Source organism: Oncorhynchus mykiss, chromosome 8, assembly GCF_013265735.2.
Source record: "Oncorhynchus mykiss isolate Arlee chromosome 8, USDA_OmykA_1.1, whole genome shotgun sequence".
In the NCBI taxonomy this organism is placed as follows: Eukaryota; Metazoa; Chordata; class Actinopteri; order Salmoniformes; family Salmonidae; genus Oncorhynchus; species Oncorhynchus mykiss.
The window spans coordinates 3,886,579-3,912,328 of record NC_048572.1 but is presented as its reverse complement, the minus strand read 5'-3'; the positions used below and the strand labels follow the sequence as shown (position 1 = coordinate 3,912,328).

Here is a 25,750-nt window from a genome sequence, read left to right as displayed (position 1 = left end):
TGTCTCATCAGGAGGTGTGTGTTTCCTGTTCTACGTAGAATGTGTCTCATCAGGAGGTGTGGCGTGTTTTGTGCGGGTGTGTCAGTCCTGTTCTATGTAGAATGTGTCTCATCAGGAGGTGTGTGTGTGTGTGTGTGTGTGTGTGTGTGTGTGTGTGTGTGTGTGTGTGTTGTGCATCAGTTGTTCTATATCGGCAGACTCCTCAGCAAGCTGCTTCTCTGTGATTCAGTGTGTTGTGTCTCTGCTCTGTGAGCCAGCAGGCTGACTCAGTAATGGCTTCAGTTTTGGTAATACGTTCAGCCACGGTGGGACTTTGAGGTTGATGAGTGGGACTTCAGTAATGAACTGAAATGTGTGAGTCACACCAGAGAGGAAGAGGTGAAGTGAGAGGGATAATTGGAGCCAAAATCGGTCTTGTCTAGCAGGTGGCTATAAAACAAAATTATATCAGTTTTTTTGCTTACCAAGCTACAAGTGTTTTTACAGAGGTAAATGAGAGAGTTGAATTTCAACCAAAAAATGTGACTTATTTCCTCCGTGGAGTTTGATCTAATAGAACAGGGTCCAATAGGAGACCCAGTAGTAAACCTGTCATTGTCCAATAGGAGACCCAGCAGTAAACCTGTCATTGTCCAATAGGAGACCCAGCAGTAAACCTGTCATTGTCCAATAGGAGACCCAGCAGTAAACCTGTCATTGTCCAATAGGAGACCCAGCAGTTAACCTGTCATTGTCCAATAGGAGACCCAGCAGTAAACCTGTCATTGTCCAATAGGAGACCCAGTAGTAAACCTGTCATTGTCCAATAGGAGACCCAGCAGTTAACCTGTCATTGTCCAATAGGAGACCCAGCAGTAAACCTGTCATTGTCCAATGGGAGACCCAGCAGTAAACCTGTCATTGTCCAATAGGAGACCCAGCAGTAAACCTGTCATTGTCCAATAGGAGACCCAGCAGTTAACCTGTCATTGTCCAATAGGAGACCCAGCAGTAAACCTGTCATTGTCCAATAGGAGACCCAGCAGTTAACCTGTCATTGTCCAATAGGAGACCCAGTAGTAAACCTGTCATTGTCCAATAGGAGACCCAGTAGTAAACCTGTCATTGTCCAATAGGAGACCCAGTAGTAAACCTGTCATTGTCCAATAGGAGACCCAGCAGTAAACCTGTCATTGTCCAATAGGAGACCCAGCAGTAAACCTGTCATTGTCCAATAGGAGACCCAGTAGTAAACCTGTCATTGTCCAATAGGAGACCCAGTAGTAAACCTGTCATTGTCCAATAGGAGACCCAGTAGTAAACCTGTCATTGTCCAATAGGAGACCCAGCAGTAAACCTGTCATTGTCCAATAGGAGACCCAGCAGTTAACCTGTCATTGTCCAATAGGAGACCCAGCAGTAAACCTGTCATTGTCCAATAGGAGACCCAGCAGTTAACCTGTCATTGTCCAATAGGAGACCCAGTAGTAAACCTGTCATTGTCCAATAGGAGACCCAGTAGTAAACCTGTCATTGTCCAATAGGAGACCCAGTAGTAAACCTGTCATTGTCCAATAGGAGACCCAGTAGTAAACCTGTCATTGTCCAATAGGAGACCCAGCAGTAAACCTGTCATTGTCCAATAGGAGACCCAGTAGTAAACCTGTCATTGTCCTATAAGAGACCTAGTGGTAAACCTGTCATTGTCCAATAGGAGACCCAGTAGTAAACCTTGTCATTGTCCAATAGGAGACCCAGTAGTAAACCTGTCATTGTCCAATAGGAGACCCAGCAGTAAACCTGTCATTGTCCAATAGGAGACCCAGCAGATTCCAACAGAAGAGGTACCCCTGGAGATCTACCTGTCTAAGAGGCAGAAGGTCACGGTCAACATCCTGACCTCTGACCAGACAGAGGACGTCCTCGAGGTAAGCTGTATGTGTGTTTGCCAGCCGGGACACATGTTGATTTTAAACGCTCTTCGTTTTTCGATTCCGTTTTATTATCGTGGAAATGATGAATGATCATAATTGATCTATAAATTCACAACACTAATGTTCAGTTGGTGTCCTACATGGAATATCCGTGTTAGGAAACCTGTAGGGAGAGGGATTATTGAAAGTACAGAATGTTTGTCAGAACCAGAGAACGTTTGCCAGCAACAGAGCACCAGAGAATGTTTGCCAGCAACAGAGCACCAGAGAATGTTTGCCAGCAACAGAGAACCAGAGAATGTTTGCCAGAACCAGATAATGTTTGCCAGCAACAGAGAACCAGAGAATGTTTGCCAGCACCAGAGAATGTTTGCCAGCACCAGAGAACCAGAGAATGTTTGCTTGCAACAGAGAATGTTTGCCAGCTCCAGAGAACCAGAGAATGTTTGCCAGCAACAGAGAACCAGAGAATGTTTGCCAGCAACAGAGCACCAGAGAATGTTTGCCAGCACCAGAGAACCAGAGAATGTGTGCCAGCAACAGAGAACCAGAAAATGTTTACCAGCACCAGAGAACTAGAGAATGTTTGCCAGCACCAGAGAACTAGAGAATGTTTGCCAGCACCAGAGAATATTTGCCAGCAACAGAGAATGTTTGCCTGCAACAGAGAATGTTTGCCAGCAACAGAGAATGTTTGCCAGCACCAGAGAACCAGATAATGTTTGCCAGAACCAGAGAACCAGATAATGTTTGCCAGCACCAGCTAATGTTTGCCAGCACCAGAGAACCAGAGAATGTTTGCCAGCACCAGAGAACCAGATAATGTTTGCCAGCAACAGAGAATCCATCCACTCTTGACACTAGTTGACCCATAAGTGAATGCAGTACATTCTCTCAGATAGAAAGATAGAAGTTGTAACGCCATACAAACAGCTGCTTTTTGTTCTTGTAACTACGACAACTGTAAACTAGTCTGGTGTTCTTCGTAAACTGATGTTACCACATGGACCATGGACCTCTCTCTCTCTCTGGGATATTTCAATAGGTTCAAGGCTGTATAACTGTCAGTGGATAAAATAATGTTTTAGTTTTATATGTGTCAGAGGAAATAGAAGTTGTGGATTCATTCAACCACAAAAAAAAGATGACCGAAGATGATCTTTCTGTCTGTCTTCTGATTTGCAGGCTGTTGCGTCGAAGCTGGACCTTCCAGATGACCTTGCTGGTTACTTCAGTCTCTTCCTGGTTCGGGAAGGAGTGGACGGGGGCTTAACGTGTAAGCACTGACTTTTAACCTTCGACCCCTAACCCTAACCATCCCATAACCATATAGAGGACAGTTGGGAATGAAATATATTGATCATTTCTTAGAGGTCATCATATAAGATGAATGTTGTTTTGACAGACCGCTCGATGGAGATGTTTTGACAGACCGCTCGATGGAGTTGTTTTGACAGACCACTCGATGGAGTTGTTTTGACAGATATGAGGCGAAACCAATATATCATGACCTTGAATGCTCCTTAGCCAATCAGCCCTATAAAATGATCACATGATGTCCTTGAATTGACATCCTGTTGTTGACGGTATCTCTAGTGTCTCCTGTTGTTGACGGTCTCTCCAGTGTCTCCTGTTGTTGACGGTCTCTCCAGTGTCTGCTGTTGTTGACGGTCTCTCTAGTGTCTCCTGTTGTTGACGGTCTCTCTAGTGTCTCCTGTTGTTGACGGTATCACTAGTGTCTCGTGTTGTTGATGGTCTCTCTAGTGTCTCCTGTTGTTGACGGTCTCTCCAGTGTCTCCTGTTGTTGACGGTCTCTCTAGTGTCTCCTGTTGTTGACGGTCTCTCTAGTGTCTCCTGTTGTTGACGGTCTCTCTAGTGTCTCCTGTTGTTGACGGTCTCTCTAGTGTCTCCTGTTGTTGACGGTCTCTCTAGTGTCTCCTGTTGTTGACGGTCTCTCTAGTGTCTCGTGTTGTTGACGGTCTCTCTAGTGTCTCCTGTTGTTGACGGTCTCTCCAGTGTCTCCTGTTGTTGACGGTCTCTCTAGTGTCTCCTGTTGTTGACGGTCTCTCTAGTGTCTCCTGTTGTTGACGGTCTCTCTAGTGTCTCCTGTTGTTGACGGTCTCTCTAGTGTCTCCTGTTGTTGACGGTCTCTCTAGTGTCTCCTGTTGTTGACGGTCTCTCTAGTGTCTCCTGTTGTTGACGGTCTCTCTAGTGTCTCCTGTTGTTGACGGTCTCTCTAGTGTCTCCTGTTGTTGACGGTCTCTCTAGTGTCTCCTGTTGTTGACGGTCTCTCTAGTGTCTCCTGTTGTTGACAATCTCTCTAGGTCTGTCTAGTGTCTCCTGTTGTTGACGGTTTCTCTATTGTCTCCTGTTGTTGACGGTTTCTCTAGTGTCTCCTGTTGTTGACGGTCTCTCTAGGTCTGTCTAGTGTCTCCTGTTGTTGACGGTTTCTCTATTGTCTCCTGTTGTTGACGGTCTCTCTAGTGTCTCCTGTTGTTGACGGTCTCTCTAGTGTCTCCTGTTGTTGACTGTCTCTCTAGTGTCTCCTGTTGTTGACGGTCTCTCTAGTGTCTCCTGTTGTTGACGGTCTCTCTAGTGTCTCCTGTTGTTGACGGTCTCTCTAGTGACTCCTGTTGTTGACGATCTCTCTAGGTCTGTCTAGTGTCTCCTGTTGTTGACTGTCTCTCTAGTGTCTCCTGTTGTTGACGGTCTCTCTAGTGTCTCCTGTTGTTGACGGTTTCCCTTGTGTCTCCTGTTGTTGACGGTCTCTCTAGTGTCTCCTGTTGTTGACGATCTCTCTAGGTCTGTCTAGTGTCTCCTGTTGTTGACGGTTTCTCTAGTGTCTCCTGTTGTTGATGGTCTCCCTAGTGTCTCCTGTTGTTGACGGTCTCTCTAGTGTCTCCTGTTGTTGACGGTCTCTCTAGTGTCTCCTGTTGTTGACTCATTTTGAAAACTTTCTTTAAAAGTTCACCGGAAAGATCCAGTCAGACATCTTTGTTGTTTCCTCTTTTTATTGTTGACTATATACTGTAAGCTGTTGACTAGATGTACCTACAGTTTTGAGATAAAACCATGTTTTAGAGACAGTTTATCAGACTCACTCACACCCTGGAAACACGCAGAGCAGAGCAAGAGGCCACCCTGCCTAGCCCTGGTCCTATGGACGCAATGGGGATGCCATATGGGTCCCCAGGATTGAGAAACAGAGGCTGGAGAGCCAGACCAGCAGCTGGAAGGTTGCTGGTTCAAGCCCCGGGTCGGGCTACAGACAAATGGGAATAGAACTGAACTGGCAGCTGGAAGGCTGATAGTCATCGATCCCATGTACCATCTCCTGCCATTGTACCCTTGAGCAAGGCACCTAGCCCCCCCCCCCCCCCCCCCCCACAAGTAAACTCCATCCAGGGGTTCTGGACTGCTACTGACCATGTGTCAACTTCTGTGCATTTGTTGTTGTTGGGAAAGGGAGACGGCACATTTTCCATTCTAACCAATGGCTTATGAGGTATTATATTCCACAGGAGACATACACGTCTTTATCCAGCATGTTGTCCATCTAGAGGCGTGATACTAGCTGGCTCCCCATGTAATCCCCTCCAGGAACAAAATGTCTGCCATTCAGCATCATTGTCTGGGGGAGGGAAAAAAAAAAGATAACATGTTTGACTCCCCTGCACAGGCATTTCTGTTGAAATACATCAGCACAATGTTGATGGAGCACATTTCACTTTGGTTATAACCCACAGACCCCCCCCCCCCCCCCCCCCCCCCCCCCCGAGATGAATATGAGTTGTTAGTCTAGCCAGCCGATAGTCAATGAGCACCCATGGCTAGGCTAATGAATTGTCTAAAACCAAAGGGTCCTCTGTTACTCGTCCTCATCAATATAAAAACAGATGAGTCACTTTCACTTAGTAGCAGCAGCAGTAGTAGTAAACACGTTATGCTTCTGATTATGGGCTGGCATTTCAATAGACATCTAGCTAGCTAGCCTAATGTTTAGCCTAATAATAGCTAGTGAGTTGAGAGCTAGCTAGTTAACTATTGGCTAGCTAACTAGTGCTGTTATAGCAACCCACAATCAGATTTTATTTTCCTGTTGGACAAAGTTAGCTTTTTGGATTGCAACTTTTAACAGAAGATAAATATTTTGTTAGGCCTTCCCAGACACTGAGTGGAAAACAGAAATGATAGCTGGCCAGCAGATTAGCTAGACAAGTAACACATTGACGTTACCTGAAGTGAAATGTTGCCAGACCTTCATAGCAGTGATCACGTTGTCCTGATTTCATGAATCACAACAACACAGCACTCAACCCTTAGCTACCCATAGGAGCTAAAATTAGCAAGATAGACTTGTTGTAGCTTTCCGGCAGACGAGACGCTTTGTGGCGTGTTTCTGCCTTTCACAGGTCGGAGTGGAAATGACAAATTTGGGACACAGAAAGAGGGGAAATGGGGGCTAGCTACAACTTGTTAGCGGTGCTCACTGAAATCAGTAACAACAAACTCACGCCACGCAACAGGAAGTGGTCAGGGGCCAAGATTCAACAACCCACATTTTCAGCAATTTTACTAAAAATAAAACGTCTGTAAGGGGACCAACACACTTAAATGGAAAGGAACTATACAAGGAACTATGCAAGGCAATGAAGGTCTACAAATGAAGGCATGGACATGGACATTTTTTTGCTGATTTCATTCCTAAAATCTCCCACTCGGAAAGGAATTGAGGAGCTGACGTAGCACCAGTGCAAAAGATGAGCTAATCACTTGGTCTGTGTCCCGAAGGGCACCCTATACCCTATACACACCTATGGGCTCTGTTCAAAAGTAGTGCACTACATAGGGACTAGGGTGCCATTTGGGACTCAGCCTAATTACCTTGATAACCGAATAAGTGCGAGAGCTACCAAACCCGCTGCCAAACCTTCTTCCTCCTCTGTTGGCTCCGTCCACTGGGGCCCTGTCTCCTTCCTGTTTTTCCTCTTCTTCCTGCCAAACCCTATTTTTCTCACACTCAAACACACCAACACCAACAGAAGAACGATTGCCTCTGTCGATAGAGTCCACCTATTTCTGTTGGAACCGAACTGGGCTGGCAGGGTTCTGTCAAGAGTTCTGCTGAATGAAGGAACGGGTAGAACTATTGAATATGGACACGTTTCCCTAAGGAATCATTTCATGTCCGATTTCAAAGCTCCCAGAGAAACTGTCCTGTTCTGTACTGAACTCTCCAAGCTATAGAAACCAATACTCCTGTTCTGTACTGATCTCTCCAAGCTATAGAAACCAATACTCCTGTTCTGTACTGAACTCTCCAAGCTATAGAAACCAATAGTCCTGTTCTGTACTGAACTCTCCAAGCTATAGAAACCAATACTCCTGTTCTGTACTGAACTCTCCAAGCTATAGAAACCAATACTCCTGTTCTGTACTGAACTCTCCAAGCTATAGAAACCAATAGTCCTGTTCTGTACTGAACTCTCCAAGCTATATAAACCAATAATCCTGTTCTGTACTGAACTCTCCAAGCTATAGAAACCAATACTCCTGTTCTCTACTGAACTCTCCAAGCTATAGAAACCAATACTCCTGTTCTGTACTAAACATCTCCAATCCAAATTCAAATCTAGAATCGGCATTCTATTTCACAACAAAGCCTCCTTCACTCACGCCTCCAAACTTACCCTAGTAAAACTGACTATCCTACCGATCCTCGACTTCAACAATGTCATCTACAAAATAGCTTCCAATACTCTACTCAGCAAACTGGATGCAGTTTATCACAGTGCCCTCCGTTTTGTTACCAAATCACCTTACACCACCCACCACTGCGACCTGTATGCTCTAGTCGGCTGGCCCTCGCTACATATTCGTTGCCAAACCCACTGGCTCCAGGTCATCTATAAGTCTATGCTAGGTTAAGCTCCGCTTTATCTCAGCTCACTGGTCACGATAACAACACCCACCCGTAGCACGCTCTCCAGCAGGTATATCTCACTGGTCATCACCAAAGCCAACACCTCCTTTGGCCGACTTTCCTTCCAGTTCTCTGCTGCCAGTGACTGGAACAAATTGCAAAAATCACTGAAGCTGGAGACTTATATTTCCCTCACTAACTTTAAACACCAGCTATCTGAGCAGCTAACCAATCGCTGCAGCTGTAAATAGTCCATCTGTAAATAGCCCACCCAATCTACCTACCTCATCCCCATATTGTTTTTATTTACTTTTCTGCTCTTTTGCACACCAGTATTTCTACATGCACATCATCATCTGCTCATCTATCACTCCAGTGTTAATCTGCTAAATTGTAATTACTTCACTACTATGGCCTATTAATTGCCTTACCTCCTCACGCCATTTGCACACACTGTATATAGACTTTCTTTTTTTTCTATTGTGTTATTGACTGTACGCTTGTTTATTCCATGTGTAACTCTGTGTTGTTGTTTGTGTCGAACTGCTCTTGGCCAGGTCGCAGTTGTGAATGAGAACTTGTTCTCATCTAGCCTACCTGGTTAAATATAGGTGTTCTCAACTAGCCTACCTGGTAAAATAAAGGTGTTCTCAACTAGCCTACCTGGTTAAATATAGGTGTTCTCAACTAGCCTACCTGGTAAAATAAAGGTGTTCTCAACTAGCCTACCTGGTTAAATATAGGTGTTCTCAACTAGCCTACCTGGTTAAATATAGGTGTTCTCAACTAGCCTACCTGGTTAAATATAGGTGTTCTCAACTAGCCTACCTGGTTAAATAAAGGTGTTCTCAACTAGCCTACCTGGTTAAATAAAGGTGTTCTCAACTAGCCTACCTGGTTAAATAAAGGTGTTCTCAACTAGCCTACCTGGTTAAATAAAGGTGTTCTCAACTAGCCTACCTGGTTAAATAAAGGTGTTCTCAACTAGCCTACCTGGTTAAATAAAGGTGTTCTCAACTAGCCTACCTGGTTAAATAAAGGTGTTCTCAACTAGCCTACCTGGTTAAATAAAGGTGTTCTCAACTAGCCTACCTGGTTAAATAAAGGTGTTCTCAACTAGCCTACCTGGTTAAATAAAGGTGTTCTCAACTAGCCTACCTGGTTAAATAAAGGTGTTCTCTACTAGCCTACCTGGTTAAATAAAGGTGTTCTCAACTAGCCTACCTGGTTAAATAAAGGTGTTCTCAACTAGCCTACCTGGTTAAATAAAGGTGTTCTCTACTAGCCTACCTGGTTAAATAAAGGTGTTCTCAACTAGCCTACCTGGTTAAATAAAGGTGTTCTCAACTAGCCTACCTGGTTAAATAAAGGTGTTCTCTACTAGCCTACCTGGTTAAATAAAGGTGTTCTCAACTAGCCTACCTGGTTAAATAAAGGTGTTCTCAACTAGCCTACCTGGTTAAATAAAGGTGTTCTCAACTAGCCTACCTGGTTAAATAAAGGTGTTCTCAACTAGCCTACCTGGTTAAATAAAGGTGTTCTCTACTAGCCTACCTGGTTAAATAAAGGTGTTCTCAACTAGCCTACCTGGTTAAATAAAGGTGTTCTCAACTAGCCTACCTGGTTAAATAAAGGTGTTCTCAACTAGCCTACCTGGTTAAATATAGGTGTTCTCAACTAGCCTACCTGGTAAAATAAAGGTGTTCTCTACTAGCCTACCTGGTTAAATAAAGGTGTTCTCAACTAGCCTACCTGGTTAAATAAAGGTGTTCTCTACTAGCCTACCTGGTTAAATAAAGGTGTTCTCAACTAGCCTACCTGGTTAAATAAAGGTGTTCTCTACTAGCCTACCTGGTTAAATAAAGGTGTTCTCAACTAGCCTACCTGGTTAAATAAAGGTGTTCTCAACTAGCCTACCTGGTTAAATAAAGGTGTTCTCTACTAGCCTACCTGGTTAAATAAAGGTGTTCTCAACTAGCCTACCTGGTTAAATATAGGTGTTCTCAACTAGCCTACCTGGTTAAATAAAGGTGTTCTCAACTAGCCTACCTGGTTAAATAAAGGTGAAATAAATAAAACATGTAATGACTGCTACCGTCCTAAAGGTAGCTGGTATTGCTTAAAGGGAACTGAACAGCAGGCTGTGTCCCAAATGGCACTGTTTCCCTATATAGTGCACTACTGTTGACCAGAGCCCTATTCCCTATATAGTGCACTACTTTAGACCAGAGCCCTATTCCCTATATAGTGCACTACTATAGACCAGGGCCCTATTCCCTATATAGTGCACTACTTTAGACCAGAGCCCTATTCCCTATATAGTGCACTACTTTAGACCAGAGCCCTATTCCCTATATAGTGCACTACTATAGACCAGAACCCTATTCCCTATATAGTGCACTACTTTAGACCAGAGCCATATTCCCTATTTAGTGCACTACTTTATACCAGGGCCCTATTCCCTATATAGTGCATTACTTTAGACCAGAGCCCTATTCCCTATTTAGTGCACTAGTTTAAACCAGGGCCCTATTCCATATATAGTACACTACTTTAGACCAGAGCCCTATTCCCTATTTAGTGCACTAGTTTAAACCAGGGCCCTATTCCATATATAGTACACTACTTTAGACCAGAGCCCTATGGGCCACTATGTAGGGAATAGGGTGCCATTTGGGATGTAAGCCACTCTCTCCAGACAGCTGCTGTTCCCTCTGGAGGTCTCAACTAAACAGCTGCAGTTTATACACCCACACAGACACATGGTCCAGATGGACTGTCCTCATCTCTCTGTTACTAGATCCTGCTGGGTTCTGTCTAGATGGACCCTGCTGGGTTCTGTCCAGATGGACTGTCCTCATCTCTGTCTGGTACTGGACCCTGCTGGGTTCTGTCTAGATGGACTGTCCTCATCTGTCTGGTACTGGACCCTGCTCATCTCTGTCTGGTACTGGACCCTGCTCATCTCTCTCTGTTTGTTGTCATCTTTGTTGTTATCTAAATCAGATCAGGCTGTACTGCTCATCTCTCTCTGTTTGTCATCTTTGTTGTTATCTAAATCAGATCAGGCTGTACTGCTCATCGCTCTCTGTTTGTTGTCATCTTTGTTGTTATCTAAATCAGATCAGGCTGTACTGCTCATCTCTCTCTGTTTGTTGTCATCTTTGCTGTCATCTTTGTTGTTATCTAAATCAGATCAGGCTGTACTGCTCATCTCTCTTTGTTTGTCATCTTTGTTGTTATCTAAATCAGATCAGGCTGTACTGCTCATCTCTCTGTTTGTTGTTATCTAAATCAGATCAGGCTGTACTGCTCATCGCTCTCTGTTTGTTGTTATCTAAATCAGATCAGGCTGTACTGCTCATCTCTCTCTGTTTGTTGTCATCTTTGTTGTTATCTAAATCAGATCAGGCTGTACTGCTCATCTCTCTCTGTTTGTTGTCATCTTTGTTGTTATCTAAATCAGATCAGGCTGTACTGCTCATCTCTCTCTGTTTGTTGTCATCTTTGTTATCTAAATCAGATCAGGCTATACTGCTCAGCACTCTTTTTTTACTCACTCTCCTCTCTCTCTTTATCTCTTTCTCTCTCCTTCTTTCTGTCTTTCTCTCCTCTTTCTCTCTCATTCCTCTCTCCTTCTTTCTCTCTTTCTCTCCTCTTTCTTTCTCTCTCTTTCCCTCTCTCTCCTCTCTCTCTCTCCTCTCTTCCTCGCTTTCTCTCGCTCTCCTTTCTTTCTCTCTCTCTACTTTCTTTCTCTTCTTTTCTCTTTCTCTCTGTCTATTTTTTCTCTAGTTGTGAGGAAGCTGCAGGATTTTGAGCTGCCGTACGTATCTGTCACCAGTTTACGGAGCTCGGAGTTCTACATCGCCCTTCGTAAAAGGTATGATACCTCTCCACAAACATGAACTAAGACTGACTCTAAAGGTATGATACCTCTCCACAAACATTAACTAAGACTGACGCTACCCCACTCTGTCAGACTGACTCTAACCCACTCTGTCAGATTGACTCTACCCCACACTGTTAGACTGACCCCACACTGTTACACTGACTCTACCCCAATCTGTTAGACTGACGCTACCCCGCTCTGGATTCCTAAAATGAGTAAACGGTCTCCGATTTACCCCTGGTGTATATATAGTTTATGTCGGTCTGTTTTAAATACAGTTGAAGTCAGAAGTTTTTCACAATTCCTGACATTTAATCCTAGTAATAAAGACCCTATTTTAGGCCACTTCATTATAAGAATGTGAAATGTCAGAATAATAGTAGAGTGATTTATCGCAGCTTTTATTTCTTTCATCACATTCCCAGTGGGTCAGAAGTTTACATACACTCAATTAGTATTTGCTAGCATTGTCTTTAAATTGTTTATCTTGGGTCAAATGTTTCGGGTAGCCTTCCACAAGTTTCCCACAATACGTTGGGTGAATTTTGGCCCATTCCCCCTGACAGAGCTGGTGTAACTGAGTCAGGGTTGTAGGCCTCCTTGCTCGCACACACTTTTTCAGTTCTGCCCACAAATGTTCTATTGGATTGAGGTCAGGGCTTTGTGATGGCCACTCCAATACCTTGACTTTGTTGTCCTTAAGCCATTTTGCTACAACTTTGGAAGTATGCTTGGGGTCATTGTCTATTTGGAAGACCCATTTGCGACCAAGCTAAAACTTACTGACTGATGTCTTGAGATGCTGTTTCAATATATCCACATAATTTTCCTCCTCATGATGCCATCTATTTTGTGAAGTGCACCAGTCCCTCCTGCAGAAAAGCACCACCACAACATGATGCTGCCACCCCCGTGCTTCACGGTTGGGATGGTGTTCTTCGGCTTGCAAGCCTCCCCCTTTTTCTAACAAACATAACGTTGGTCATTATGGCCAAACAGTTCTATTTTTGTTTAATCAGGCCAGAGGACATTTCTCCAAAAAGTACAATCTTTGTCCCCATGTGCAGTTGCAAACCATAGTCTGGCTTTTTTATTGCGGGTTTGGAACAGTGGCTTCTTCCTTGCTGAGCGGCCTTTCAGGTTATGTCGATACAGGACTCGTTGTACTGTGGATATAGATACTTTTGTACCTGTTTCCTCCAGCATCTTCACAAGGTCCTTTGCTGTTGTTCTGGGATTGATTTGCACTTTTCACACCAAAGTACGTTCATCTCTAGGAGACAGAACGCGTCTCCTTCCTGAGCGGTATGACGGCTGCGTGGTTCCATGGTGTTTATACTTGTGTACTATTGTTTGTACAAATTAATGTGGTACCTTCAGGGGTTTGGAAATTGCTCCCAAGGATGAACCAGACTTGTGGAGGTCTACAATGTTTTGGCTGATTTCTTTTGATTTTCACATGATGTCAAGCAAAGAGGCACTGAGTTTGAAGGTAGGCCTTGAAATACATCCACAGGTACACCTCCAAATGACTCAAATGATGTCAATTAGCCTATCAGAAGCTTCTAAAGCGATGACATCAATTTCTGGAATTTTCCAAGCTGATTAAAGGCACAGTCCACTTAGTGTATGTAAACTTCTGACCCACTGGAATTGTGATACAGTGAAATAATCTGTCTGTAAACAATTGTTGGAAAAATGACTTGTGTCAAGCACAAAGTAGATGTCCTAACCGACTTGCCAAAACTATAGATTGTCAACAAGAAATTTGTGGATTGTTTGAAAAACGAGTTTTAATGACTCCAACCTCAGTCTTTGTAAACTTCCGACATCAACTGTCCAACTGATTTGAAATGCAGACTGAAGTATCCGGGTTCAAACCTTTCAGTGCTGCCATTGGACGTGACGCAACGTGAGCGTCACACGGGCAGTACCGCAGCTTTCATTGATCTCAAAGAAACACATGGCTGTAGTGAGAACAACACAACGCCACGATGTCTGTAGTGAGAACAACACACTGCCACGACGTCTGTAGTAGTGAGAACAACACACTGCCGTGATGTCTGTAGTGAGAACAACACACTGCCGTGATGTCTGTAGTGAGAACAACACACTGCCACGATGTCTGTAGTAGTGAGAACAACACACTGCCACGATGTCTGTAGTAGTGAGAACAACACACTGCCGCGATGTCTGTAGTAGTGAGAACAACACACTGCCGCGATGTCTGTAGTGAGAACAACACACTGCCGTGACGTCTGTAGTGAGAACAACACACTGCCACGATGTCTGTAGTAGTGAGAACAACACACTGCCGTGACGTCTGTAGTGAGAACAACACACTGCCGCGACGTCTGTAGTGAGAACAACACACTGCCGGGACGTCTGTAGTGAGAAAAGCACACTGCCGCGATGTCTGTAGTGAGAACAACACACTGCCGTGACGTCTGTAGTGAGAACAACACACTGCCGGGACGTCTGTAGGGAGAACAACACACTGCCACGATGTCTGTAGTGAGAACAACACACCGCCGGGATGTCTGTAGTGAGAACAACACACCGCCGCGACGTCTGTAGTGAGAACAACACACCGCCGTGATGTCTGTAGTGAGAACAACACACTGCCATGACGTCTGTAGTGAGAACAACACACCGCCGTGACGTCTGTAGTGAGAACAACACACTGCCGTGATGTCTGTAGTGAGAACAACACACTGCTGGGATGTCTGTAGTCAGAACAACACACTGCTGTGACGTCTGTAGTGAGAACAACACACTGCCGTGACGTCTGTAGTGAGAACAACACACTGCCGTGACGTCTGTAGTGAGAACAACACACTGCCGTGACGTCTGTAGTGAGAACAACACACTGCCGTGACGTCTGTAGTGAGAACAACACACTGCCGTGATGTCTGTAGTGAGAACAACACACCGCCGCAACGTCTGTAGTGAGAACAACACACTGCCGTAATGTCTGTAGTGAGAACAACACACTGCTGGGATGTCTGTAGTGAGAACAACACACCGCTGGGATGTCTGTAGTGAGAACAACACACCGCCGCAACGTCTGTAGTGAGAACAACACACTGCTGGGATGTCTGTAGTGAGAACAACACACCGCCGCGACGTCTGTAGTGAGAACAACACACTGCCGTAATGTCTGTAGTGAGAACAACACACCGCCGCAACGTCTGTAGTGAGAACAACACACTGCCGTAATGTCTGTAGTGAGAACAACACACTGCTGGGATGTCTGTAGTGAGAACAACACACCGCTGGGATGTCTGTAGTGAGAACAACACACCGCCGCAACGTCTGTAGTGAGAACAACACACTGCCGTGATGTCTGTAGTGAGAACAACACACTGCTGGGATGTCTGTAGTGAGAACAACACACCGCCGCGACGTCTGTAGTGAGAACAACACACTGCCGTAATGTCTGTAGTGAGAACAACACACTGCTGGGATGTCTGTAGTGAGAACAACACACCGCCACAATGTCTGTAGTGTAGCAGGGTCGTTACAGGCTGTAGTGAGAACAACACACCGCCGCGACGTCTGTAGTGAGAACAACACACTGCTGGGATGTCTGTAGTGAGAACAACACACCGCCACAATGTCTGTAGTGTAGCAGGGTCGTTACAGGCTGTAGTGAGAACAACACTCTTTTCTGCAGCCACAACAGTATATTGGACATCCGTTCTTGACTGCTATCCAAATGGTTTGTGTTCATTGAAATTCAAGCATTGTGAGTGTTGATAACCAATACTCTATCTCTGTCTCTCTATCTGTCTCTGTCTGTATAGTTACTGGGACACGGCGTATGACAGTGATGTCATGGACAACAGAGTGGGACTGAACCTACTGTACACTCAGGTGAGTTCTGAACCTACTGTACACTCAGGTGAGTTCTGAACCTACTGTACACTCAGGTGAGTTCTGAACCTACTGTACACTCAGGTGAGTTCTGAACCTACTGTACACTCAGGTGAGTTCTGAACCTACTGTACACTCAGGTGAGTTCTGAACCTACTGTACACTCAGGTGAGTTCTGAACCTACTGTACACTCAGGTGAGTTCTGAACCTACTGTACACTCAGGTGAGTTCTGAACCTACTGGACACTCAGGTGAGTTCTGAACCTACTGTACACTCAGGTGAGTTCTGAACCTACTGGACACTCAGGTGAGTTCTGAACCTACTGGACACTCAGGTGAGTTCTGAACCTACTGTACACTCAGGTGAGTTCTGAACCTACTGGACACTCAGGTGAGTTCTGAACCTACTGTACACTCAGGTGAGTTCTGAACCTACTGGACACTCAGGTGAGTTCTGAACCTACTGTACACTCAGGTGAGTTCTGAACCTACTGGACACTCAGGTGAGTTCTGAACCTACTGTACACTCAGGTGAGTTCTGAACCTACTGTACACTCAGGTGAGTTCTGAACCTACTGTACACTCAGGTGAGTTCTGAACCTACTGTACACTCAGGTGAGTTCTGAACCTACTGTACACTCAGGTGAGTTCTGAACCTACTGTACACTCAGGTGAGTTCTGAACCTACTGGACACTCAGGTGAGTTCTGAACCTACTGTACACTCAGGTGAGTTCTGAACCTACTGGACACTCAGGTGAGTTCTGAACCTACTGGACACTCAGGTGAGTTCTGAACCTACTGTACACTCAGGTGAGTTCTGAACCTACTGGACACTCAGGTGAGTTCTGAACCTACTGTACACTCAGGTGAGTTCTGAACCTACTGGACACTCAGGTGAGTTCTGAACCTACTGTACACTCAGGTGAGTTCTGAACCTACTGGACACTCAGGTGAGTTCTGAACCTACTGTATATATATATATATATTACCGTTCAAAAGTTTGGAGTCACTTAGAAATGTCCTTGTTTTAGAAGAAAAGCACAAAAAAATGTCAGTGTCAGTCTATTCTTGTTCTGAGAAAGGAAGGCTATTCCATGCGAGATATTGCCAACACACTGAAGATCTCGTACAACGCTGTATACTACTCCCTTCACAGAACAGCGAAACTGGCTCTAACCAGAATAGAAAGAGGAGTGGGAGGCCCCGGTGCACAACTGAGCAAGAGGACAAGTACATTAGAGTGTCTAGTTTGAGAAAAAAATGCCTCACAAGTCCTCAACTGGCAGCTTCATTAAATAGTACCCACAAAACACCAGTCTCAATGTCAACAGTGAAGAGGTGACTCTGGGATGCTGGCCTTCTAGGCAGAGTTCCTCTGTCCAGTCTCAACATCAACAGTGAAGAGGTGACTCCGGGATGCTGGCCTTCTAGGCAGAGTTCCTTATTCCAGTGTCTGTGTTCTTTTGCCCATCTTAATCTTTTCTTTTTATTGGCCAGTCTGAGATATGGCTTTTTCTTTGCAACTCTCCCTAGAAGGCCAGCATCCCGGAATTTGAATTTGAATCTTGGATCTTCAACCAATGGTGCAATTAAAATATGTAGTTGTATCAAGTCTTAAATGTATATTAGCCAATCACAGACGACAGAACCCCCAGAACCCCCAGGAACCACCACTTCATCACTAATAGTAATACTTCTAACAGTCTACTGTCCTCATTTTTCAAATGTAATGTTATTTCCTGCTCCTTTTCTCCTCTCCTCCTCCTTCCCTGACCCCTCCTCTGCAACCCTGCTCCCTTCCATTATCCAGTGAGGTTGTCAGGGAGGTGTGGCATCCTAAAGCCATGGTTGTGCCCCAAATGGCACCCTACTCTCAAATTACTGCACTACTTTTTACTATGGCCCATAGTCCTCTGGTCCAAATTACTGCACTACTTTTTACTATGGCCCATAGTCCTCTGGTCCAAATTACTGCACTACTTTTTACTATGGCCCATAGTCCTCTGGTCCAAATTACAGCACTACTATTTACTATGGCCCATAGTCCTCTGGTCCAAATTACTGCACTATATAGAGAGTAGGGTGCCATTGGAAACAGAGCCCGCCCTCTATGCACACACACACACACACACACACACACACACACACACACACACACACACACACACACACACACACACACACACACACACACACACACACACACACACACACACACACACACACACTCAGCAGCAACAACAACAACATGCTGTTTTCTTACGCAGATTGCTGATTTGATTAGAATCTGCCTGCTGGCTCAGCGTTCCATGTGTGTGTGTGTGTTTGGCAGGCTGTTGACTCAGTGCTCCGTGTGTGTGTGTGTGTGTTTGGCAGGCTGTTAACTCAGTGTGGGCGCATAGCTAATGTTACGGGCCAAAGAATGCAATCTTTTCTTGGAAAGAGAATCAACTCGTGTGTGTTTGTGTGTGCCATTTTGTGCAACTTGTGTGTGTCATTTGACTTGTGTGTATGTGTGTGTTTAATTCTACTTGAACAAAACAACAGTGGAATAGTTTGTTTTGAACTTAGAATACAAATGTGTTTCTCGGATTTGATGTAAAGCCTCTCCAAGAATGGTTTAGAGCAGAAAGATGATTGTTGTCTCTCTCCTCTCCCTAGACGGTGTCTGACATAGAGAGAGGCTGGATCCTCGTTAACAAGGACCAGCACAGACAGCTGAAATCACTGCAGGAGAAAGGATCCAAGAAAGAAGTAAGTATGGGCTGATCCTCGTAACGCAACACCGTCTCCTCCGGCTGTAACAGTCTCCTCCGGCTGTAACCGTCTCCTCCGGCTGTAACAGTCTCCTCCGGCTGTAACAGTCTCCTCCGGCTGTAACAGTCTCCTCCGGCTGTAACAGTCTCCTCCGGCTGTAACCGTCTCCTCCGGCTGTAACAGTCTCCTCCGGCTGTAACAGTCTCCTCCGGCTGTAACAGTCTCCTCCGGCTGTAACAGTCTCCTCCGGCTGTAACAGTCTCCTCCGGCTGTAACAGTCTCCTCCGGCTGTAACAGTCTCCTCCGGCTGTAACCGTGTCCTCCGGCTGTAACCGTGTCCTCCGGCTGTAGCCGTGTCCTCCGGCTGTAACCGTCTCCTCCGGCTGTAACCGTCTCCTCCGGCTGTAACCGTCTCCTCCGGCTGTAACAGTCTCCTCCGGCTGTAACAGTCTCCTCCGGCTGTAACAGTCTCCTCCGGCTGTAACAGTCTCCTCCGGCTGTAACAGTCTCCTCCGGCTGTAACAGTCTCCTCCGGCTGTAACAGTCTCCTCCGGCTGTAACCGTGTCCTCCGGCTGTAACCGTCTCCTCCTGCTGTAACCGTGTCCTCCGGCTGTAACCGTGTCCTCCGGCTGTAACCGTGTCCTCCGGCTGTAACAGTCTCCTCCGGCTGTAACCGTGTCCTCCGGCTGTAACCGTCTCCTCCTGCTGTAACCGTGTCCTCCGGCTGTAACCGTGTCCTCCGGCTGTAACCGTGTCCTCCGGCTGTAACAGTCTCCTCCGGCTGTAACCGTGTCCTCCGGCTGTAACAGTGTCCTCCGGCTGTAACAGTCTCCTCCGGCTGTAACCGTGTCCTCCGGCTGTAACCGTCTCCTCCGGCTGTAACCGTCTCCTCCGGCTGTAACCGTGTCGGCCGGCGGTAACCGTGTCCTCCAGCTATCTAGTGGAGAAGAAGCTAACATTCCACACCTTGTACTCTTTGTCATGTCACAGGGATATTGTCATGCTGAAACAGGAAACGACCTTTCCCAAACTTTTGCCACAAAGTTGGAAGTACAGAATCTTCTAGAATGTCATTGTATGTTGTAGCGTTAAGATTTCCCTTCACTGGAACTAAGAGGCCCAAACCATGAAAAACAGCCCCAGACCATTATTCCTTCTCCATCAAACTCTACAGTTGGCACTAACCATTCTCCTGGCGTTTCCACTGCTCCAGAGTCCAATGACGGCGAGCTTTACACCACTCCAGTCGACACTTGGCATTGCGCATGGTGATCTTAGGCTTGTGTGCGGCTGCTCGGCCATGGAAACCCATTTCATGAAGCTCCCGGCGAACAGTTCTTGTGCCGACGTCGCTTCCAGAGGCAGTTTGGAACTCGGTAGTGAGTGTAGCAACCGAGAACAGACTGACTTGTCAGCAGCAGGTGTGGCTGAAATAGATCCACTGATTTGGAGGGTTCTCCACATACTGCTGTGTATACAGTGAATATCAAATGATTTTCCAGTGCTTCTCTACGTCTCTCTCCAGTTCATTAGGCTGTGCCAGACGCTGAAGTACTTCGGCTACATACAGTTTGACCCGTGTGTGACAGACTTCCCGGAGAAGGGCTGTCACGCGATCGTCTCCGCTGGCAACAACGAACTCAACTTCCAGGTCAAGCTACCCAATGAGCAGATGAAAGAGGGGAGCTTCAAGGTCACGCGCATGAGGTGCTGGAGGGTCACTTCCTCTGTAAGTAACCCTCCCCCAAATGACGTTACTCTACGTTACTCCTCCCCAACATAAAGTTATTATATTCTCATCACTCTAGAGTGATGGTGCTCCTAGACTGATCTATGGTTACTAGGGTGATGGTGCTCCTAGACTGATCTATGGTTACTAGGGTGATGGTGCTCCTAGACTGATCTATGGTTACTAGGGTGATGGTGCTCCTAGACTGATCTATGGTTACTAGAGTGATGGTGCTCCTAGACTGATCTATGGTTACTAGGGTGATGGTGCTCCTAGACTGATCTATGGTTACTAGGGTGATGGTGCTCCTAGACTGATCTATGGTTACTAGGGTGATGGTGCTCCTAGACTGATCTATGGTTACTAGGGTGATGGTGCTCCTAGACTGATCTATGGTTACTAGGGTGATGGTGCTCCTAGACTGATCTATGGTTACTAGGGTGATGGTGCTCCTAGACTGATCTATGGTTACTAGAGTGATGGTGCTCCTAGACTGATCTATGGTTACTAGGGTGATGGTGCTTCTAGACTGATCTATGGTTACTAGGGTGATGGTGCTCCTAGACTGATCTATGGTTACTAGAGTGATGGTGCTCCTAGACTGATCTATGGTTACTATAGTGATGGTGCTCCTAGACTGATCTATGGTTACTAGAGTGATGGTTCTCCTAGAGTGATCTATGGTTACTAGAGTGATGGTGCTCCTAGACTGATCTATGGTTACTAGAGTGATGGTGCTCCTAGACTGATCTATGGCTACTAGAGTGATGGTGCTCCTAGACTGATCTATGGTTACTAGAGTGATGGTGCTCCTAGACTGATCTATGGTTACTAGAGTGATGGTGCTCCTATATAAGACACTGATCTATGGTTACTAGAGTTATGGTGCTCCTAGACTGATCTATGGTTACTAGACTGATGGTGCTCCTAGAGGGGAGACTGATCTATGGTTACTAGAGTGATGGTGCTCCTAGACTGATCTATGGTTACTAGAGTGATGGTGCTCCTAGACTGATCTATAGTTACTAGAGTGATGGTGCTCCTAGACTGATCTATGGTTACTAGAGTGATGGTGCTCCTAGTGAAGACACTGATCTATGGTTAGTTTTGCATCCCCCTTACCATAGTGGTTAAGATTAGGATATAAGGAAGGTTAACTGATCCTACATCAGTGCTTGGAGAGGTCCTGGCGGGTCACTTGTTCTGCAAGTGTCCCACCCAAGTTCTCTTGGGAATATGAAGTTATTCTATTCTATGCTTGACCTCTGCCTCTTTCCTCCCTCTCCTCCTCCCTCTCTCATTAACACAAGTGTTGTTCTCCCACCATCTCCCTACTCTGTGTTCCAGGTACATGTCTTTATTCTCTGCCAGACACTCTATTCTCTTCTCCTCTATTTCTCCTCTTCTCTATTCTCTCCTCTCCTCTTCTCTATTCTCCTCTTCTCTATTCTCCTCTCCTCTTCTCTATTCTCCTCTTCTCTATTCTCCTCTTCTCTATTCTCCTCTCCTCTATTCTCCTCTCCTCTATTCTCCTCTCCTCTATTCTCCTCTCCTCTTCTATATTCTCCTCTTCTCTATTCTCCTCTTCTCTATTCTCCTCTCCTGTCCTCTTCTCTATTCCCCTGTCCTCTCCTCTATTCTCCTCTCCTCTTCTCTATTCTCCTCTTCTCTATTCTCCTCTTCTCTATTCTCCTCTCCTCTATTCTCCTCTCCTCTATTCTCCTCTCCTCTATTCTCCTCTCCTCTTCTATATTCTCCTCTTCTCTATTCTCCTCTTCTCTATTCTCCTCTCCTGTCCTCTTCTCTATTCCCCTGTCCTCTTCTCTATTCTCCTCTTCTCTATTCTCCTCTCCTCTATTCTCCTCTCCTCTATTCTCCTCTCCTCTTCTCTATTCTCCTCTCCTCTCCTCTTCTCCATTCTCCTCTCCTCTATTCTCCTCTCCTCTCTTCTCTATTCTCCTCTCCTCTTCTCTTCTCTTCTCCTCTTCTCTTCTCTTCTCTTCTCCTCTCCTCTCCTCTTCTCTTCTCTTCTCTTCTCTTCTCTTCTCTTCTCCTCTCCTCTTCTCTTCTCCTCTATTCTCCTCTTCTCTATTGTCCTCTTCTGTCCTCTTCTCTATTCTCCTCTCCTGTCCTCTTCTCTATTCTCCTGTCCTCTTCTCTATTCTCCTCTTCTCTATTCTCCTCTATTCTCCTCTCCTCTTCTCTATTCTCCTCTATTCTCCCCTATTCTCCTCTCCTCTATTCTCCTCTCCTCTTTTCTCCTCTCCTCTGGGCAAACTGCTGAGCTCTACACCGTCATCGTTTTCATCAGACCACTTACCCTAATACGTAGCCCTGACACGCACACACAGATTCCCACCTCTGTGTTATCTCTGTATCGACCCACTGCCTGCTCTCAGAGCCCAATCCTTTACTGTAATATATATATATATATGTTTCCCATCCAGACGGCTGTAGCTATTTCTAAGGCATATTAGGGTACAGTTCAGGGAAGGACATACAGTATCACTGCAGTTTTAACTGTCAATCTTCTCCACCCACCTCTATAAATGTAGACTTCTCTTGAAGCGATAGAGATTGATCACATAATGAGTTCATCTGACCATAGCAGTGGTTTCTTTTTTGAATCCATATCAATGTATTACAACAGACTATTAAAGAGGGAAACTGTAGCAGCAGTAGCATTCAGATGCTAACAGGGAACATTGTTCAGTTCTGTCTTTGGTACCACACAGCACTTTTAAGAGACAGTTGGAACTGAAACCAACCATCAAAAGCCTGTACATGGACCAGCGGCTAACTCGACTACTAAACCCATCTGCTAACTCGACTACTAAACCCATCTGCTAACTCGACTACTAAACCCATCTGCTAACTCGACTACTAAACCCATCTGCTAACTCGACTACTAAACCCATCTGCTAACTCGACTACTAAACCCATCTGCTAACTCGACTACTAAACCCATCTGCTAACTCGACTACTAAACCCATCTGCTAACTCGACTACTAAACCCATCTGCTAACTCGACTACTAAACCCATCTGCTAACTCGACTACTAAACCCAGCGGCTAACTCGACTACTAAACCCAGCGGCTAACTCGACTACTAAACCCAGCGGCTAACTCGACTACTAAACCCAGCGGCTAACTCGACTACTAAACCCAGCGGCTAACTCGACTACTAAACCCAGCGGCTAACTCGACCACTACTAAACCCAGCGGCTAACCCGACCACTACTAAACCCAGCGGCTAACCCGACCACTACTAAACCCAGCGGCTAACCCGACCACTACTAAACCCAGCGGCTAACCCGACCACTACTAAACCCAGCGGCTAACCCGACCACTACTAAACCCAGCGGCTAACCCGACCACTACTAAACCCAGCGGCTAACCCGACCACTACTAAACCCAGCGGCTAACTCGACCACTACTAAACCCAGCGGCTAACCCGACCACTACTAAACCCAGCGGCTAACCCGACCACTACTAAACCCAGCGGCTAACCCGACCACTACTAAACCCAGCGGCTAACCCGACCACTACTAAACCCAGCGGCTAACTCGACCACTACTAAACCCAGCGGCTAACCCGACCACTACTAAACCCAGCGGCTAACCCGACCACTACTAAACCCAGCGGCTAACCCGACCACTAATAAACCCAGCGGCTAACCCGGCTACTAAACCCAGCGGCTAACCCGACCACTACTAAACCCAGCGGCTAACCCGACCACTACTAAACCCAGCGGCTAACCCGACCACTACTAAACCCAGCGGCTAACCCGACCACTACTAAACCCAGCGGCTAACCCGAGCACTACTAAACCCAGCGGCTAACCCGACCACTACTAAACCCAGCGGCTAACCCGGCTACTAAACCCAGCGGCTAACCCGACCACTACTAAACCCAGCGGCTAACCCGACCACTACTAAACCCAGCGGCTAACCCGGCTACTAAACCCAGCGGCTAACTTGACCACTACTAAACCCAGCGGCTAACCCGACCACTACTAAACACAGCGGCTAACCCGACCACTACTAAACCCAGCGGCTAACCCGACCACTACTAAACACAGCGGCTAACTCGACCACTACTAAACCCAGCGGCTAACCCGACCACTACTAAACCCAGCGGCTAACCCGACCACTACTAAACCCAGCGGCTAACCCGACCACTACTAAACACAGCGGCTAACTCGACCACTACTAAACCCAGCGGCTAACTCGACTACTAAACCCAGCGGCTAACCCGACCACTACTAAACCCAGCGGCTAACCCGACCACTACTAAACCCAGCGGCTAACCCAACCACTACTAAACCCAGCGGCTAACCCGACCACTACTAAACCCAGCGGCTAACCCGACCACTACTAAACCCAGCGGCTAACCCGACCACTAAACCCAGCGGCTAACCCGACCACTAAACCCAGCGGCTAACTCAACTACTAAACCCAGCGGCTAACTCGACCACTACTAAACCCAGCGGCTAACTCGACTACTAAACCCAGCGGCTAACCCGACCACTACTAAACCCAGCGGCTAACCCGACCGCTACTAAACCCAGCGGCTAACCCGACCGCTACTAAACCCAGCGGCTAACCCGACCACTACTAAACCCAGCGGCTAACTCGACTACTAAACCCAGCGGCTAACTCGACTACTAAACCCAGCGGCTAACCCGACCACTACTAAACCCAGCGGCTAACTCGACCACTACTAAACCCAGCGGCTAACTCGACTACTACTAAACCCAGCAGTGGTTTCTTTTTTGAATCCATATCAATGTATTACAACAGACTATTAAAGAGGGAAACTGTAGCAGCAGTAGCATTCAGATGCTAACAGGGAACATTGTTCAGTTCTGTCTTTGGTACCACACAGCACTTTTAAGAGACAGTTGGAACTGAAACCAACCATCAAAAGCCTGTACATGGACCAGCGGCTAACTCGACTACTAAACCCATCTGCTAACTCGACTACTAAACCCATCTGCTAACTCGACTACTAAACCCATCTGCTAACTCGACTACTAAACCCATCTGCTAACTCGACTACTAAACCCATCTGCTAACTCGACTACTAAACCCATCTGCTAACTCGACTACTAAACCCATCTGCTAACTCGACTACTAAACCCATCTGCTAACTCGACTACTAAACCCATCTGCTAACTCGACTACTAAACCCAGCGGCTAACTCGACTACTAAACCCAGCGGCTAACTCGACTACTAAACCCAGCGGCAAACTCGACTACTAAACCCAGCGGCTAACTCGACTACTAAACCCAGCGGCTAACTCGACTACTAAACCCAGCGGCTAACTCGACTACTAAACCCAGCGGCTAACCCGACCACTACTAAACCCAGCGGCTAACCCGACCACTACTAAACCCAGCGGCTAACCCGACCACTACTAAACCCAGCGGCTAACCCGACCACTACTAAACCCAGCGGCTAACCCGACCACTACTAAACCCAGCGGCTAACCCGACCACTACTAAACCCAGCGGCTAACCCGACCACTAAACCCAGCGGCTAACCCGACCACTACTAAACCCAGCGGCTAACTCGACTACTAAACCCAGCGGCTAACTCGACTACTAAACCCAGCGGCTAACCCGACCACTACTAAACCCAGCGGCTAACTCGACCACT

General features: G+C 46.3%; 1 protein-coding gene across 3 annotated transcripts in view; it reads left to right on the top strand.

Moving 5' to 3' along the window:
- Positions 1-25,750, top strand: part of LOC110529264 (sorting nexin-17) — a 79,518-nt gene that overhangs the window by 47,022 nt on the left and 6,746 nt on the right. For all 3 annotated transcript variants that reach the window (XM_036984583.1, XM_036984582.1, XM_036984580.1), the window contains 6 exons: positions 1,797-1,907; positions 3,099-3,189; positions 11,629-11,716; positions 15,532-15,601; positions 18,265-18,357; positions 19,887-20,090. In XM_036984583.1, coding sequence (XP_036840478.1) covers positions 1,797-1,907; positions 3,099-3,189; positions 11,629-11,716; positions 15,532-15,601; positions 18,265-18,357; positions 19,887-20,090 — 657 coding nt within the window. The remainder of the gene's footprint in view (positions 1-1,796; positions 1,908-3,098; positions 3,190-11,628; positions 11,717-15,531; positions 15,602-18,264; positions 18,358-19,886; positions 20,091-25,750) is intronic.